At 40.7% G+C, this 18,791-nt stretch overlaps 1 protein-coding gene across 2 annotated transcripts in view; it reads right to left on the bottom strand.

Moving 5' to 3' along the window:
• Nucleotides 1–18,791, bottom strand: part of cfap77 (cilia and flagella associated protein 77) — a 156,662-nt gene that overhangs the window by 13,659 nt on the left and 124,212 nt on the right. For both annotated transcript variants that reach the window (XM_033049386.1, XM_033049385.1), the window contains exons 5-6: nt 9,623–9,728; nt 7,082–7,183 (exon numbers count right to left, since the gene is read on the bottom strand). In XM_033049386.1, the coding sequence (XP_032905277.1) occupies nt 7,082–7,183; nt 9,623–9,728 (208 nt within the window). The remainder of the gene's footprint in view (nt 1–7,081; nt 7,184–9,622; nt 9,729–18,791) is intronic.

The raw sequence follows: 18,791 nt of genomic DNA, 5'->3' as shown, positions 1-18,791 counted from the left end.
AATAAAATAATCCTGTAAAAATAATTAGTTGGAAGATCGATGTACAAAAATAAGTAGTTCTCACCATATTTATGGGTAAACTGTGGTAGTTGACCTGCTGAATTGAGAGTGTAAGCATTGAACAGAAATCTCTGGCTTTGTTTAACAGCAACACCATTAACTAAATCACAGGCTAATTACACCAATACAGAGGAAGTCAAGCCTCGCAGGTAAGGAAGTAGATTAATTTTGTAATGATGTTTGTCTTACACTCAGGATGAATAAGAACTGTAGTAACGAGAACATTCAATTAATTTTTAATTTGCTTTGAGATGTTCAAATGAAGTTTTTTTTCAGAAAACAACAAAAAATAAATTAATTTTGATGAAACCAGTTCGACCTGACTGGTTAGCTATGTTTCACTTCCCAGATATGCTGCTTGAATGTCTGAGTGTTTCCAGCATTTACTGGTCATAATTTTGATTTCCAACATCTGCAGACTTTAAAAAAAGAATCATGTTTATTTGTTTTAATGGATAACTTAAATGCTAGGAGTTAGAATGTTCTAAAAATACCATACAAATGTTTTTGTTTTTTTTGTTAGCGTAAATTTATTTTCAAAGAATGTGTGGTAATCTCATGGTGGTACGGATGCATCTGAGTTTCTATTGCAGTTCAGTGGTGGTCAAGAAACCATAAATAGGGAGTGAAGAAACCTCAGAAGGTTATTCATAGCAAAATGGAAACAGATCCTCCAACACACCAAATTAATGTACATCATCAACCACCCATTTTACCCAAAGTCTAAATTCAGAATGTGATTTCTTCTCATCAACTCCATTCTACCACTCCCTCACATACTAGGACAAATTGACCTCCAATTGTGCACATCTTTGGGATGTGGGAGGAAACTGTAGCACCCAAAGGATGTCTCACAGAGGAAGAGGACTTAACTTTCTGGTGCCTTTCCCCACAGTGGAAAGTTTTGATTCTGCTGTGGGGGGACGTTTGTGTTGAACTCTAAATCCTAAATGTGTTGTGTCCATTTTATTCATTTTTTTTTTTTTAACCTTTTTCTATGGTTTGTAATGGAACTTATTATTTAATTTATGTAAAGCATTTTGCTGTTATGTTGTCTGTTTATGATGTCTTGTTTATTCTTCTGTACAGCACTTTGGTCAACATTGGTTGTTTTAAAGTGCTTAACAAATAAAGTTGGATTGGATTGAAAGGAAACCCATGCAATTATGGGGAGAATGTGAAGACAGCACCCAATGTTCAAGTTCAAGTTCAAGTGAGTTTATTGTCATGTGTCCCTGTATAGGACAATGAAATTCTTGCTTTGCTTCAGCACACAGAACATAGTAGACAAAACAGATACGTGGGTCCATATACCATAATATAAATATATACACACATGAATAAATAAACTGATAAAGTGCAAATAACAGAAAATGGGTTATTAATAATCAGAGTTTTGTCTGAGCCAGGTTTAATAGCCTGATGGCTGTGGGGAAGTAGCTATTCCTGAACCTGGTTGTTGCAGTCTTCAGGCTCCTGTACCTTCTACCTGAAGGTAGCAGGGAGATGAGTGTGTGGCCAGGATGGTGTGGGTCTTTGATGATACTGCCAGCCTTTTTGAGGCAGCGATTGCGATAAATCCCCTCGATGGAAGGAAGGTCAGAGCCGATGATGGACTGGGCAGTGTTTACTACTTTTTGTAGTCTTTTCCTCTCCAGGGCGCTCAAATTGTCGAACCAAGCCACGATGCAACCGGTCAGCATGCTCTCTACTGTGCACCTGTAGAAGTTAGAGAGAGTCTTCCTTGACAAACCGACTCTCCGTAATCTTCTCAGGAAGTAGAGGCGCTGATGAGCTTTCTTGATAATTGCATTAGTGTTCTCGGACCAGGAGAGATCTTCAGAGATGTGCATGCCCAGGAATTTGAAGCTCTTGACCCTTTCAACCATCGACCCGTTGATATAAATGGGGCTGTGGGTTCCCCTCCTACTCCTTCCAAAGTCCACAATCAGTTCCTTGGTTTTGCTGGTGTTGAGGGCCAGGTTATTGCGCTGGCACCATATGGACAGTTGCTCGATCTCTCTTCTATACTCTTGACTCATCCCCATCAGTGATACGCCCCACAACAGTGGTGTCGTCAGCAAACTTGATGATGGAGTTCGCACTGTGACTGGCTACGCAGTCATGAGTATAGGGTGAGTACAGCAGGAGGCTGAGCACGCAGCCTTGAGGTGCTCCCGTGCTGATTGTTATCGAGGCTGACACATTTCCACCAATACGAACAGACTGTGGTCTGTGAATGAGGAAGTCGAGGATCCAATTGCAAAGGGATGCGCAGAGACCCAGTTCTGCGAGTTTGGTAACCAGCTTGGAGGGGATGATTGTGTTAAATGCCGAGCTGTAATCGATGAATAACAGCCTGACATATGAGTTTTTGGTGTCCAAGTGGTCCAGAGCGGAGTGGATGGCCAGCGAGATCGCGTCCACCGTTGATCTGTTGTGGCGGTAAGCGAACTGCAGTGGGTCCAGGTTTTTGTTGAGGTAGGAGTTGATTTGCTCCATGATCAACCTCTCAAAGCACTTCATCACCACCGGCGTTAGTGCCACTGGTTGATAGTCATTGAGGCACGTCACCTTACTCTTCTTGGGCACCGGTATAATCGATGCCCTTTTAAAGCAGGTAGGGACCTCAGACCTCAGAAGTGAGAGGTTGAAAATGTCCGTAAAACTCCAGCCAGTTGGTCCGCGCAGGTTTTTAGAACAATGTCAGGATTGAACCTGAGTTGCTCAATTAGATATACTACCAAATTGGGTATTAATTAGTAGAGATTACAGAGTTAAAGAGGAGCAAAACTATGAAAAGAAGTGAATCATAAAATCAAGGTGTGGGCAATTTTATTCAACAAGCAATTAACTGATAGTTAATGGGAGGTGTTACTTTGGAGACACTCAACAGAGGTTTGGATCTCAAATTTACAAAGAGTTGAATGAGGAAGACAGGCCAGGAACATTCAGGAAGAGCCAAATCCAGACCAACAAAGGCATGGATTGGGGGTTTAAACAGCAGATAAACTGAGACCAGGGCAAAGTTGGACTTCCAGATACAGAAGTTCAGAAATCACCTTAAGACCAGATTAGACACCAAGATTGTGAACAGACTGATTCAGCTTTAGAAAGGGAAGAGATGAAACCTGTAGCGAGGGAACAGGAGTTTATGATGAGGTTGAAGATGAAGTTTTGTTTTTCCAAATATTTAGTTGGAAGAAATTACAGCCTATCCATCAATGGATGCTGGGCAAACACTGATAATTGGAGAGAGTGGAGGATTCGTGAAGGGTCAGTGAAAATGGTGAAGAGATAAAGCTGGGTTTCATCAGCATGCACTTGGATAGTGACACCATGTTTGTTGATGAGAGCATATAGATGAATGGAAGAAACTCAGTGGAACAGTGCAGTTAAGAGAAGACATTGATGGGCATACTTAAGTTCCTGATGGAATAGATAACAGAATAAGCAGGCAAAGTGGTTCTGGAAATAGGTCAATAGTTTGCAGCAAATAGTGTTAGCGATTTGAGTGGGGTGATGATGACAACTGCAAAGAGGGAAAGTCAGAATAGGGAGATCGGAGCAAGAATCATTTGAGGTAGCAGCCACTGCAGAGCCAGGAAGGAAAGTTAGCTCTCCATCAATTTATTAGGAGCAGAGTCAAAGGCGCAGGATATGTTTATCTGTATGAATGAGTTACAGGAGTTCCTGGGGGTAGATGGGAGAGAAACTAAAGAAAGGTGCATGTTTGGAGGTTGGGGAATTGGAACATTAACACTTTGGATATAAGGAAAGAAATAAGGTGTAGGATCTCAATCCTATTGACCAAATCTACCAAGCTCTGCATTATTTTACTGGACATGTGGGTTAAGGAAAAGGAGTTTAAAATGACAGTCTACAGTAGCCATATTAAGCCTGGGATTGTCTCTTCATTTCAAGGTGATACCCACGAGGTGAGCTGTTTTACCAGTTGGCAGTATGGCCATAACCAGCTTTATGTGCTAGAGCTGCATCTGGCAATGTACAGGTTTGTCATATTCACACTCTGTCCCTTCAGCTCAAGAACAAAAATGAGGGCTGAAGCAGAGGATGGCCGAGCTGAAGGCAAGTAAGAGTTTTTATAGGTATAAGTGAATAAGAGATAAGGGTTTGGCAGGGAAGGTCAGTAATTGCTGGAAAATTGTCATTTTCATTGCAACACAATGCAGTCACACCATTGTACTGAGCACATTTAAGCCTGATTCTTAAAGGCACCTAATGAATATATATTCATTCTTCATTTGTTTATGTCTGGAATTGTTATCATCCACCTAATTTCCAGAATAGACCAAGGATGCCATCGTTAAGGCAAGCAGATGGTTATATCCCAGCAGTTTGAGTTTCAGGAATGCAGAGGAAGCGATGGAGAGGGTGAGGGATTGAGTATGGTGTGTACGCTGCCCCCTCAGATCTCCAGCGATTCACACAATCTGCTGAACACTGGAGGGTCGTGTTCTTTCCTTGACATTACCTGGTAGAACAGCCTTGGGCTGACAGGCAACTTATAAAATGATTACTGACATATGCTAATGGGACACATACTTACAGGGTGTCCTAGGAATTGAAAAATGTAATATGCAGAGAAATTTTGGATGGGGCTTAGCCACAGCTTGTTTCCTTCAAAGCATATTCCAATGACAACAATTTTGAAGATTCTTTTTATTTCTGAGTCCCCCCCTGTCTATTTTCTTCCTGTTCTAATCCTTTAAATTTGTACAACTAATACTTGCAGCAGATTTTAACAAATTCAGCCTGTAATATATTGTGTTATTGTAGGTTCCAAACTGCTTTTGTTTCATATTATGGAGTAACGCCTCCAAATTAATGTAATGATTCTACTTAAGATACAATGTTGTGAATCTTGTAGTAAGGCAAGTCATTGTATTAGGTGTAGGAGCTTTCATAAGCAGAACTACAAGTGTACTCCTTGAATGATGAGGTGAACTATTTTGTCCCATTTGTCCCTCTACCTTTCTGCCCTCTTCCTCCCCACCCCATCAATTCACTCTATTAAAGACATTAAGTATGAGCAAATATGACTTAAATTAATAATCCAAGTATTTTCAAGTAGCAGGCACCAAGACCTTGAGAAAACTTAATATGGCTGAAAATCAATTTTGTCCCCTCAGTCTGCCCTACATGTGTTACTTGGGCTCTGTTTGATACCATTATCATATTCTGGAATCTTTCTTTCTCTTATGTAAATTTGTTTTTATTGTAAATGACAGAAAAGCTACACATATAAAAAGCATCATGTGCTAAGGATTAATTTATGGCTGTAATCTAATATTGGGTTATAATTTACTATTCTAAAGCATTGCTTTTGCTGTTTATAATATTACCAGATAGATCTGAGATTTATATTCACATACAATCACAATAATTATCACACTATCTTAATGGCTGAGGCCGTACAATTATCAGGCACACACTATAATACTGCAAAATCCCCTTTTCTATCTTTGATTACATTCTGCCAGCAAAAAAGCAAGGATGGCAATCTAAACATCCAATAAGATAAACACTCGCTGTGCTTCAGCACTATATAGAGTCAACAAACTTTGTTTCTTCTCCTATATGAATTGATGCTTTGTAATATAAAGCTGAGGATTCCCAGAATCACAACATGGCTGTGTCTCCATCACACACTCTATCAATAAATGCAGAGCATTCATTATAAACCAGATGGAAAAACCCTCGGAGAAATGTCTTTCTTACATTTCTTACAGTTGAAGTTAAAGGTGATGAATATTGTTGTTTTTCAGAATGGTTGGTGTTAACTTCTTGATTTAACTTGGGAAATGTATTTATTTAAATGCTCGAAAATTTGAATGTCGTAGGATCTGTTGATATCACCAGATGCCATTATATTCTTCTGCTGCAATATGTTGCAGATATTTTTTTAAACATTCCTTAAGATTTGTTAATATTAAAAGTTAGTTGAATATTTAATACAATGACCTTGAGAGCTTTGTAAAATAATTTATCATTAGCTGCTTAAATAGCAGATAAGGGACAATATTGTTATACTTCTTTCCCCAGCATTCTGCAGGAGAAAATTGACTTTACACGGATCACTGAGAAAACATAAGCCCCCTAAACTATTGATCCTGATAGAACCCCGATGGAGCTCAAAATATGATGCTCAGCACTTTATCCTGGTCATCAGCCCCTACCCAAGACCCAGAGCGTTGGTGAAGATCCTGGATCCAGCACATGAAACATGAAAAACCCACATTCGTAGACTGTTAAGAACAAATCTATTGACAATATAAAGCACAATAATATATAATGGATTAGTTTTGGGAATCAATTTACAGCATCTTCATTTCAACATGATAACTTTAGTTTAGAGATACTACATGGAAACAGGCCCTTTAGCCCACCAAGTCCCCACCAACCATCGACCGCCCATTCACATTGGTTCTACGTCAACCAATTTTCTCATTCACTCCCTACATCCTTGGGGTAATTTACAGAGGCCAATTAGCCTACAAACCCACACTTCTTTGGGATGTGGAAGGAAAGTGGACCACCAGGAGGAAACCCACACGGTCACAGGGAGAAAGTGTAAACTCCATACAGATAGCACCTGAGGTCAGGATCAAACACGAGTCTCTGTCGTTGTGAGGCAGTAGCTCTACCAGTTGCACCGCTCTGCTACTCATAAGTAAGAAAAGAAACAGCTGGATAAACTCAGAATGGTAGACAGCCTACGCAAGAAAATGAACAGATTTTTACTTTTCAGGTTTAAGACCTTTTGTCAGAATTGAGATCTTTCCATGATAATTAAGTGGTCATATATGGGGAGCTGAATCCTCTGGACTGGGTTGTTACTGGACATATTACATCGATCCAATGGACCAGAGATATCACCCCATTTTTCAAGATTGGTTGCATAAATTAGAGTTAATTCTCCAGCCCAATGCTTCAGCCAAGAGAGATTGAGCCACATGCAGAACAATTTTGAACACAAATACAAACATGAACATCTTACCTTTTGATAGCGTAGAGGGTGCACTATTGGTGGAGGATCCACATGTGGTACAGCTTTGCTCAAGAATGCTGCACGGGTTTGATAATTCTTCACAAAGTGGGCCTACAGACACAAAACCAAGACATGTGAAAACAACATGGTGTGGATAGGTACATGTAACTGGGACATTATAGCCATTTTGGAACCTCGACAAGGGAGGGACAGGACTGGCAGCTTAATGGTCCAGTGTACAGATGCTACAGATGAGATCGAATTGCGGGTCAAAGAGGAGGGGGAGTTGCTTTATTGATTAGGGAGAACATCACGACAATAGTTCAAGATGACATTACTGAAGAATTGTTCAGTGAGCTATATGAGTGAAGCTGAGAAATAAAAGGAGGCGATCACCTTGTTAGAATTGTACTATAGACCCAGAATTAATGGAACAAATATGATGGGTGATTATGGACAGCTGCAAGACTAGGAACTTTTCCCATTACAGATTGAGACTGGGACATAGTGCCAAGGGTGTAGATGGAGAGGAATTTGTTAAGTGTTTTCAGGAAAGTTTCTGTGGGCAATATATAAAGGGCCCGTCAAGGGAGAGAACAAAGTGTGACCTGAATTGAAATGTCAATGGGTGAGTCTTTTGGGACCAGCGTTCACAGTTCTATTAGCTTTAAAACAGTTATGGATAAAAACAAGGCTGATCCACAAGTTAAAGTTCTAATGATGCCTGACCCGCTGAGTTACCCCAGCACTTTGTGCCTATCTTTTAGTATAAAGCAGCATCTACAGATCTTTAGTTTTTACATTTAATCATAGTCATGCCGCACTAAAACAGGCCCTTTGGCGTAATTTGTCCATGCTGACCAAGATGCCATATCTAAGCTTTACCTATTTGCCCATGTTTGATCCATATCCCTCCAAACTTTTCCTATTCATGTACTGTCCATGTGTCTTTTAAATGCTATTATAGTTTTTGCCTCAACTACCTCCTCCAGTAGCTCATTCTATATACCCACCACCATCTGAGTGAAAATGCTACCCCTCAGGTTCTTATTAAATCTTTCCCTCTTACCTTACACCTAAAACGTCTGGTTCTTGATTCCCCTCCCGTTTTCACCATACCAATTCCTCTCATGATTTTCTACACCTCTATAAGATCATCCCTCAGCCTCTTGCACTCCAATGAGGAAAGACCTAGCTTACCCAATTGTACTGAACTTACTTACAGAACTGTTTGCAAAAAAGGAATTTCACTATACCTAGGTACACGAGACAATAAAGTACTGTTGAACCATTGAAGTTCCTGCCCTGGTTTGACATCCTAATATGCAACACCGCGTATTACACTCTCATAGCCATTCTTCAACCCACTTGCCAAGCTGATCCAGATCCTGTTGTAATTTCTGATAATCATCTTCACTGTGTGCTATACCTCCTACTTCAATGTAATCTGCAAACTTACTAATCATGTCTTGTACATTCGCATCTAAATTGTTGATATGAACCACAAACAACAATGGGGCCAGCATTGATCCCTGAGGCACATCACCAGTCATGTCCACCAGTCCAAAAAGCATTCTTACGCCACAATGCTCAGCTTCCTTCCATGATGCCAATCCTGTATCTCTGGATTCCATGTGAGTTAACCTTCCAGAACAGCTTACCATGCAGTGTTACACAAGAATTTGCAAAGATTTATTGGAGTAGGTTATTTGTGGGCAAAGAGACATACAGAAAAAATGGAAAGCTTTTAAATTGATCATAGTGGGAGTTCAAGTGAGAGTGAATGATGAGGCAAGTAGGAATAAGGAACGCTGGATGATTGGAGAAATTGAGGCTCTCGTTAGGGAAAAAAGGAGGCATGGGTGAGTTATAGTCAGCTGCGATCGTGTATCCCTGGAGAATTATAAGGTTTAGAAGCATACTTAAGATCATGATGGCAAAAAGGGGGCACGAGGTAGCTCTGGCAGATAAGCTAAAGGAAAATCCAAAGAGATACCATTGCATTTTGGAAGTTAAACCTGGGCATGACCTTCACTGTGAATGGTATGGTCCTGGGGAGTGTGTAAAGCAGAGGGATCTAGTTCCCTGAAAGAGGCATCACAGATAGATAAAGTGGTAAAGAAGGCTTTAGGTATATTGGCCTTCATCAGTCAGGGTGCCGAGCAAAGCAGTTGGTTTGTAATGATACAGTTATGCAAGACGTTGATGAGGCCACATTGGGAGACTGTGTTCAGATCTGGACATCTCCCCTATAGGAACAATTTTACTAAGCTGGAAATAATGCAGAGAGGATTTACAAGGATGTTGTCAGGACTTGCGAGCTGAGCTGTGAAGATTGTTATCAAGAATTACAAAGTATAGATTTGGTTTTATTTATTTACATTTTCCCGCTGATGTGTGGTATGTCAAGCAATGAAAACTAGTTTGTACAAAAGGCATAATATAATTTCATATGCCTGACATTTCCTTGCTTTAACTGTATATCATGCCCGCTTTCGATGAGATATGTCATTTCTATTATGTACCTCTACTGCAAGCCTGCAAACAAACCTGATGAGTCTTTTTTCTCTTCTTCATTTCGTCTATTATTTTCTGATCCTCTATCCACTGGTGCTGAAACTTATGTTCCAGTAGGTCAAACATAGGGGTTGAAGGCCTATGAAAAAAATGTGCAAAATCAATTGATTTTTTTTTTGCGTAACTGTGAGAAAAAAACGTTGGAATCAGGATACTTCCGAAATTAATGATAAAAAACCTCACTGTATTTTACATCCATTGTCCACCCATTTTATGGAGCATAAGAGTTATGCTCCATATGATGGTGGTATATAACATTATATACAATGTTCTTCTCATGCAGCAACATTCAATACACTAAATTGTTGTTCATTTTATGGGTGAAAATCTAAATCTGGGAACTTTCTTAACAAGAGTACTCAGGGAATACCCTCACTGGTTGAGCAACAGCGAAGCAAGAAGGCAGCTCATCGCCACCTTCTCCAGCAATCTGCACGGCTTTGCCAGTGATGCCCAGATCCCCAAAACCATGAATAAATTAAAATAACCTTTCAGAAATAATTCATTGTACCAAGCGCTGAGATGTTTGAAATGAGAAGTTCCCTTAATGTAAACATCTATTTATCTCTTCAGTTCTTCTAGTTGTGTTCATTAGAAACATGGCTTAAAACATTTGATACTTTTACTCCATTGAATGTTGTTGTTAAGCTGATTTAAAATGACTTTATAATAGGACTGATTCAAGGCAAGGGGTTTAGATAACATAAATGATGAGGCAGCAGGTTCAGCTGCCTCTGGTCCCTGAAGTCCTGAGATTAAGCTACGCCTTGGAATCACCTCCTGTGACTTTCAACTGATTTTATATTCAAACTGTTTATTTTTTATGTGTATGTATATTAGATGGAGGAGGGGTGGTATAACAATGATAGGGTTAGGTTGTTGGGTGCATTCTATCTTTGATCTGATATTTTGAAACAGAACCATTGTTTTGCGTTAATAATTGCAGATTCCCTTTCTCCATTTCCTTGTTCCTCTGGTACAAGAAAATTACTCAACATGATTCCTTATGGTTTACAAAGGAATAATATGACGTATTCCTTGGAACTACTTAGTGTGATATGGATTATATTGAGAATTGAGAATATTAGCTATTGTGGAATGACTCTGAGGTGATAAGATTTACCAGAGCATATTTTCAATGATGTAATAACTTAGGAGTCACTCTATGGTTTGAAAATAACAAAAAGCAATTTAATAGGGAACTGTTTGCAAACTGAGATTGATCTGCATGTTTAGTACAGGTCATGTGGGGAGTAGATAGGTATGTGGGATGATGGGGTACAAAAATATTTTATCCAGTCAAAACTTGCTCACTGCAGGAGCAATGATTCCAATATAATCATGGCAGATTCCCTGAGTGATAATATGTGGTCGATTACCAGACACACTGAAGAATATATCACATTGGAGCTCCAACCACTGAAACTGAGCAATTAGATTTAGAGTTGTCAGAAACTCCACTGTAGAGCATTTGTTTGGGAGATTTATTTGCTGCATTTCTCAAAAAATTTAAATACCCTTAAAACCTTTTTAGAAATGCAGGACCAAGAAAAGAGTTAGCATATACAGAATAAAAAGCTAATTAATGCTTTAAATATGTTTCATGGTTCAGTACACTTCTATAATTGTGCTGTTTTATTCACTAAACATTCAGTAAAGATTTGTAGAAAATCTTTCTTGCAGATGTATATTAGAAAATATATGCGCATATTTTGAAAAATGTAAGGGATTCAAGGAATTAATGTGTTTTTCTTATTTGAATTGTGAGGAGTCACCATTATTGCAGCAGACATGTTCATAATATAATCACTAATAAGCATTCACCTTTAGTACCTGAAGGAAAAACTCAAAATCTATCCGAGGTCCATTCTATCTGACTCACAGCTGGGAGAGTGTGCAATGTTGTAACACTGTCCCTCTGGGGCCAGGTACACAATGCACGTTCCACCTGCACACTGCACGCTTCTATTCAGTTAATTGTTCCCTTCTGGCCCAGTCTGTCTGTACTAACAAGGACAGTAGCAGGATGGTAATTGAAGTACTTAGCAATACACACATGAACAGGATACTGTGACTAATTAGGGAAGGAGGGCCATTGGGCCTTTTAATTGTTTGTGGTATATGGGAAAATCTTAAAACGAAGGAGGTTAAAATATCCATTAGGGTGTGCAATAAGGTATCACTCCACTGTGTTTTCCATGATGATCTCTGTGCACTATTAAAGCAGATATTATGATGTAGCACATGTACTGTGGATCTACTGGTATTGACTGCTTGTGACATCAGATAGAAATTCCTTTTTGTCAAGAAGGAAATTTCAGACTACAGATGTTCAGTACATGAGTATATTCTTGTTATATTAACACGAGGAAAAAAATCAAAGATGATGGTGGAAGATAGATTCACCTTACAGTAACTTTAACAATAACATTTAAGATGGGACAAAATCATTTTTTTTGTTTGAAAGCACTGAAGATATTAACACTATTCAAACATAATAATATTAGTGATCATGGAGACTCAATTTGTCAAACAATATATTTTATCTACCTGTTTAATATATTCAGACAAACACAGTTTTATACATGCACTTGCAGCACAAGATTAAGGGAATACTGTATTTTCCAAGGTGCTGTCGTCATCTTTCAAAAATGAGATTTTAAACCAAGGCCCTGCTCCCCATCCCAAGTGGACTTAAAAGTTGCCATGGTACAATTCCAAAGAGATCTTTCCCAGTGTGTGCATCAGGTTGAAACCACATTTAATATCACTGAAAATGGACGATTTGTTCATCCACATGTCTTCTTTATGTTGCGGGATCTTGCTGTATACAAATTTGCCACATTTGATGACAAACGTATCAATAGCACTAAATTAAAAGGACCGTGAAGGTTATTTCATAGTCATAGTCATCCTTTATTAGCCAAGTATGTTTTGCAACATATGAGGAATTTAATTTGCCATACAGTCATACTAATAAAAAGCAACAGAACACATAAAATACATGTTGACATAAACATCCACCACAGTGACTCCTCCACATTCCTCATTGTGATGGAAGGCGAAAAAAAGTTCAATCTCTTCCCTTCTTTGTCCTTCAGCAGTCGGGGGCCTCTAACCTTCCGTTGACGGGACGGAATCAAACATTCCGGTATTATAAAATCTGTTGTAGGACATAGGATTTCTTCCTTCCTTTAAGCCACAATAAGTGAAAAAGATGAATGGCTGAAAATTCATCATTGGCTTGTTGCGGTAAACAAACAACTCAGCAGACCTGGTGCAGAGCATAGTTTCAGCAGCAGACCCAGTCCAGAGTGCAGTTTCAGTGGCAGAGCCAGTGTAGGGTGTAGTTTTAGCTGCAGTCAGTGCAGGATGCAATTTTACCAACAGAGCCGCAGCACATTTTCAGTGGCAGAGCCAGTGCAGGACGCAGTATTAGTCCGAGAGCCAGTGGAGGGTGCAATTTCCCCAGCAGAGCCACTACAAAGTGCAGTTTTAGCTGCAGAGCCAGTGTAGAGTGCAATTTCACCAGCCGAGCCAGTGCAGTTCAGTTTCAGCAGCAGAGCCAGCGCAGAGTGCAGTTTTTGTAGCAGAGAGTGACACAGAATGCAGGAGGAACAGGTACTACTATACAGTGGGTGCAGCAGCATCTATGGAGCGAAGGAAAAAACGCAAAGTTTCGGGCCGAAACCCTTCTTCGTTGCCCGAAACGTTGCCTTTTTCCTTCGCTCCATAGATGCTGCTGCACCCGCTGAGTTTCTCCAGCTTTTTTGTGTACCTTCGATTTTCCAGCATCTGCAGTTCCTTCTTAAACACTACTATACAGTGCACAGGCACAGGTGAACTTTTAAGCATAAATCTTTTTCTTTCGAAGACTCCCTGTGTCTGTTTCATCAGACATAGATGATGCAGTCATATATTACAGAGTCACAAGCATGCATGGGTTGCATGTTTGTGGAATATTCAACAATAATTTAACATAACATTGCTCAAATGCATTGAAGGTGTAGGAGGGGCTTTATGATAAGAATCAAAATGTTAGAGAGCACTGCAAGCATGAGAAGAGGGAGTGTTGGGGGTAACTAAAATGGAGGCTTCATAAAGGAAGATTTTTCAAAGTTAGGTGAGAGGAACATGGAGCGAGCGGGGGCTACTAGGTGATGGGCTGGCAAGGCAGAATGGATTGGACAGAGAATTACAGAGGACAAGACTGGAGTGACTGAATGAACAGCTATCTTTCTTTAAATGCAAGGAAGAGGGATGAGAAGACACATTGACACCCACAGCTACTTTTACTACATCACTTCCCATCCTGCCTCTTACAGGATGCCATCCCTTACGCTCAATTTCTCTGTCTCCGCCACATCTACTCCAAAGATGAAACTTTCCACTCGAGGACATCTGAGTTGTCCTCTATCTTCAGTAAATGTGATTTCCACACTGCAGTCATAGAAGGAGCCCTCTCCCATGTTTCCTCTATATCCTGCAGATCTGCTCTTGCTCGCCCTCCCCTCAGAAGGAACAAGGATGGAGTTCCCCTGATCCTCACCTTTAACCTCACCAACCTCCACATCTAATACATCATTCTCCAACATTTCTGCCACCTTCAAAATGATCCACCACCAGCCACATATTTCCATAACCAGCTGTCTCCGCCTTCTGCAGAGACCATTCCCTCTGCAACTCCTTGATATACTTATCCTCAGATACCAAAACAGTTCCTCCTTGTAGATTGGCTATTTCCTACTAACCAATTGTAGTGCTTGTTAGCAGTAAGTAGAAGTCTAAAGCGGCCTTTTCACGGGGCGACTTGACGCAAGAGTTAACCGGAGTTTAACATCGTGGGAACCTCGTGCGATAACAGTACGGCATTCGTGGACCACCGTGGACCACCGTAGCGCTAACGGAAGGTCATCGTGTAACTTGGTCACTCGGGAGAAAATTCAAGAAAGTTTGAATTTCTCCAAGATTGACTTGTACACTTGTGGTTGAGTATTGCAACATTATATGAACGTAGTGGCCAGTGCGATATCCGTAATAACTCTTGCGGGTACCGTGGGAACTCCTGCGAACGGTGAACCCGGAAGCTGGACAGAGGGGACAGAAGGTGAGTAAAAATTATCTTCTGTGGGATTGAATTTAAAAAATAAATAAAAATAAAGATTTGCATCCGCATATGGACATCAACTTATTCATGAGTTATGTTAATGAGATTCAAGAAAATAACTATAATCTTTAAAAGGGACTTTAAAAGGGACTTTACTGAAAGGTTACGCATTTTTATAGTCCGTGAGAAATTTTTCACATGTACTTCTTTGAGAGGTACAGGTCGGAGTCCTCGGGTCCAGGGGTCCGGAACGCTACCAATCAATGTTGTACAGAGACCCGTGTAAGGAGTGAACTGCACATGCTGGTTTAAACCGAAGACAGACACAAAAAGCTGGAGTAACTCAGCGAGTCAAGCAGCATCTCTGGAGAAAAAAAGCTGATGTTTCGGGACGAGACACATCTTCAGACTCAATTCCGATTAGGCTGTCTGAAGAAGGGCTCCGATTCGAATCGTCAACTATTCTTTTTCTCCAGAGATGCTGCCTGACCCGCTGACTTACTCCAGCTTTTTATGTTTTTCTTCCCAGATCTGATTTACCTGCTGAGTTACACCAACATTTTGTGATCTTCTGTGCGTATTAACCAGCATTAACCAGCGTCTGCAGTTCCTTTAGACATTACCTAACTTCAGATTTTAGAGATATAGCGCGTGGGAACTCCTGCGAACGGTAAACCCGGAAGCTGGACAGAGGGGACAGAAGGTGAGTATGTGTCCTTCGAGGACGTCCCACCTAATTGTCATTGTTGGATAATCTTTTTAACAGGAACACTTGCAGAGATGGCTCCCAGAAAATCTCAAAGAAAGGGGGTAAAGCGTGTCAGAGATGTTTTTGCCATGTTGCGCTATTCAGTTTCTATATTGTTTCAGTTTCTATATCTATATTGTTGCTCTATTCAGTTTCCCAGGGGGTCGGGACGGGACTGGAGTTGGGAGAGAAAGGTGGGGGAGTCGAGGGAGAGGAGGGGGAGACAGATGGGGGTGTCTTCATTTACTGGCGGCGGGTGTCTGTCACTGAAACAGGCAGGTGAGATTTCACATCCACCTTGTGTGTGCCTCTCTCTCTCTCTCCCTCCCTCTTACACAGGCTGAGAGACTCTGCCTCTGTGAGTGTACGTCTCTTTCTCCCCCTCTCCCACACACAGTAAGACCGAGGTACTGTGCTCAGTCCATCTGTGTCTCCCACATACACAGTAAAATATGTCTCCAAATGAGCCAATTCAACCAAGGGAGGATATATATAGTGTGTGAAAAAAAAAGTTACATCATTTGTGTCACGTGTAGTTCACGATGTTCATTCAAGATTTAACGCGAAAGCTCGGGAAACGGACAAGTCACTCGCACAAATAACAGAAATGCCGAGTACCGTGGGAACTCTTTATCTACTGCCGTTATATCGTGCGAGACTCGTGCTGGACCACGACCTCTTCACTCTGGTGACATCTTGCGTCAACTCGCCCCGTGAAAAAGCCCCATTAAGGTGCCCCTTGATAGGTAATGGCATTCCCATCACCATGTTTTTCTCCAAGATATATCTCTCAAGAGATATCATTAATTAGTAAATTCAAAGGATAACCCATATAAATTGTGAGGTTGCAAGAGAAAGTCAAAGTGTGAAAACTCCGTGGAAAATTATTCACCTCCTGACACCCATAAACCTTCAAACCTTTCCATTTTTGTAAGGCACAAGCAAAGAATGTGATGAAGTATTCTTTCCTTGCTTGGATAAGTACTGCTCCAATAACACTCAAGAAGCTCAATCCATTGTGGAGATAACAGTCCATTGAATTTAATTTCCACCCATCATCCCACTATCACTCTCTCCACTCCAGACCACAGAGTGCATCTTTTGCTAAGCATGCAGTTGTTACTCACCAAGGCTGGTGCAACAGTGCCTCTCAATCTGTAACTGCTACCAACATTAGAAAAAGAAAGTATTACCACCTGCGGATTCCCCTCCGAATTGCACATCATCTTGACTTGGAAATATACCACTGTTCCTTTCACACTGCTGAATCTGAATCCTGGGGTTCTGTACACAAAAGCATTGTCAGAATATCTTCATTAGAAAGATTGTAGTAGTTCACGAAATGAGCGCTTCACCAACTTCTCAAGGCAATTAGAAATGGGCAACAGTTGGCCATGCCAGTAAAACCAACATGCCAGAAACAAATAAAATGTGAAAAAATTAAAATGACTGACGCTGTTATTATTTATTTGTATGTCCGCATACTCTCGACAACTTGCAATTTGAAATCCTTGCCGTTGTACCATTGTTGGTACAATGCCAACTCAATCTCTAAATTCATCAATGATAGCACTGTCGTTGACCGGGTCAACAACAAAATGAAATACAGGAAATAGATCAAGAACCTTGTGTTATTGTGTTTGAACAACAATCTAACTCTTAACGTCAATTCCTTGGTTATTGACCCAAGGAAGCGAGGGACTGCAAACATGCCTTTCTCCTTCTATGGAGCTGCTGCAGTGATGGTCAACAGGTCCTTGCTATCCATATCATCAGCAACTAATCTGGTCCCTTCAAAAACTGGTGCGGCGATCAAGAAAGCACATCAGCGTACTTACTTTATTTGATGTCTGAGAAGATTTGGCATGCCCATGATGATTCCCTCAAAGTTCTAGAGATGTGCGATATAGAGTATTCTGAAGGGATGTCCTGCTCTTGACCACCTGAACTTCCAGAGAGTGGTGCACACAGCCCAGTCCATCACAGGCTCATTATTATCTTCCATTCAGTATATCTTCATTGTGCTTTGTATCAAGTAGACTGGAAGGATTGTCAAGGATGCTTGCCAACCTTCTTCCCCGCAGCCATCAGGCTATTAAACTCGTCTCGGACAAAACTCTGAACATTAATAGACAATAATCTGTTTATTTGCACTTTATCAGTTTAATTATTCATGTGTGTATATATTCATGCAATGGTATATGGACATACTGATCTGTTCTGTATTCGTGCCTACTATGTTCTGGTGTGCTAAAGCAAAGCAAGAATTTCATTGTCCTATCAGGGACACATGACAATAAAACTCTCTTGAACTCTTGAACTCTTAAATGCCTATTATCATATCTGCCACCACCATCATCCCTGCCAGTGCATTCCAGGCACTCATCATCCTCTGTGTAAAAAAATCAGTCCCGTACATCTCCCTTAAACCTTGTCCCTCTCGCCCTAAAGCTATGCCCTCTGGTATTCGATATTTCATCATGGGAAAAAAGACTGTCCACCTTATCTATGCCCCTCTTAATTTTATATACTTCTATCCGGTCATCCTTTAACCTCCGGCATTCCAAAGAAAACAATCTGTCCAACCTCTCCTAGTACCTGATCCCCTCCAATCCAGGCATCATTCTGATAAATCTTCTCTGCACACTTTCCAAAGCCTCCACATTGTTCCTGCAATAGGGTGACCAGATCTGCACGCAATACTCCTAATACAGCCTAACCAAAGTCCAATAAAGTTGCATCATGACTTCCTGACTCTTATACTCAATGCCCCGAACAATGAAGCCAAGCATACTATATACCTTCTTTACCACGGTGGTTATAGAAACATAGAAACATAGAAAATAGGTGCAGGAGTAGGCCATTCGGCCCTTCGAGCCTGCACCGCCATTCAATATGATCATGGCTGATCATCCAACTCAGTATCCTGTACCTGACCTCTCTCCATACCCCCTGATCCCTTTAGCCACAAGAGCCACATCTAACTCCCTCTTAAATATAGCCAATGAACTGGCCTCAACTACCTTCTGTGGCAGGGAGTTCCAAAGGTTCACCACTCTCTGTGTGAAAAATGTTTTTCTCATCTCGGAGACGGGAGATTTCAACATGCAGGTAGACTAGGAAAATCAGGTTGGTTCTTGACCCCAAGAAAGGGAGTTTGTGGAGTGCCTCCGAGATGGATTCTTAGAGCAGCTTGTGCTGGAGCCTACCAGGGAGAAGGCAATTCTGGATTTAGTGTTGTGTAATGAACTGGATTTGATAAAGGGAACTTGAGGTCAAGGAGACAT

This window comes from Amblyraja radiata, chromosome 32 (genome assembly GCF_010909765.2).
Source record: "Amblyraja radiata isolate CabotCenter1 chromosome 32, sAmbRad1.1.pri, whole genome shotgun sequence".
NCBI lineage: Eukaryota > Metazoa > Chordata > Chondrichthyes > Rajiformes > Rajidae > Amblyraja > Amblyraja radiata.
The sequence above is the reverse complement of the archived record's forward strand: the minus strand, read 5'-3'. Positions and strand labels throughout refer to the sequence as shown.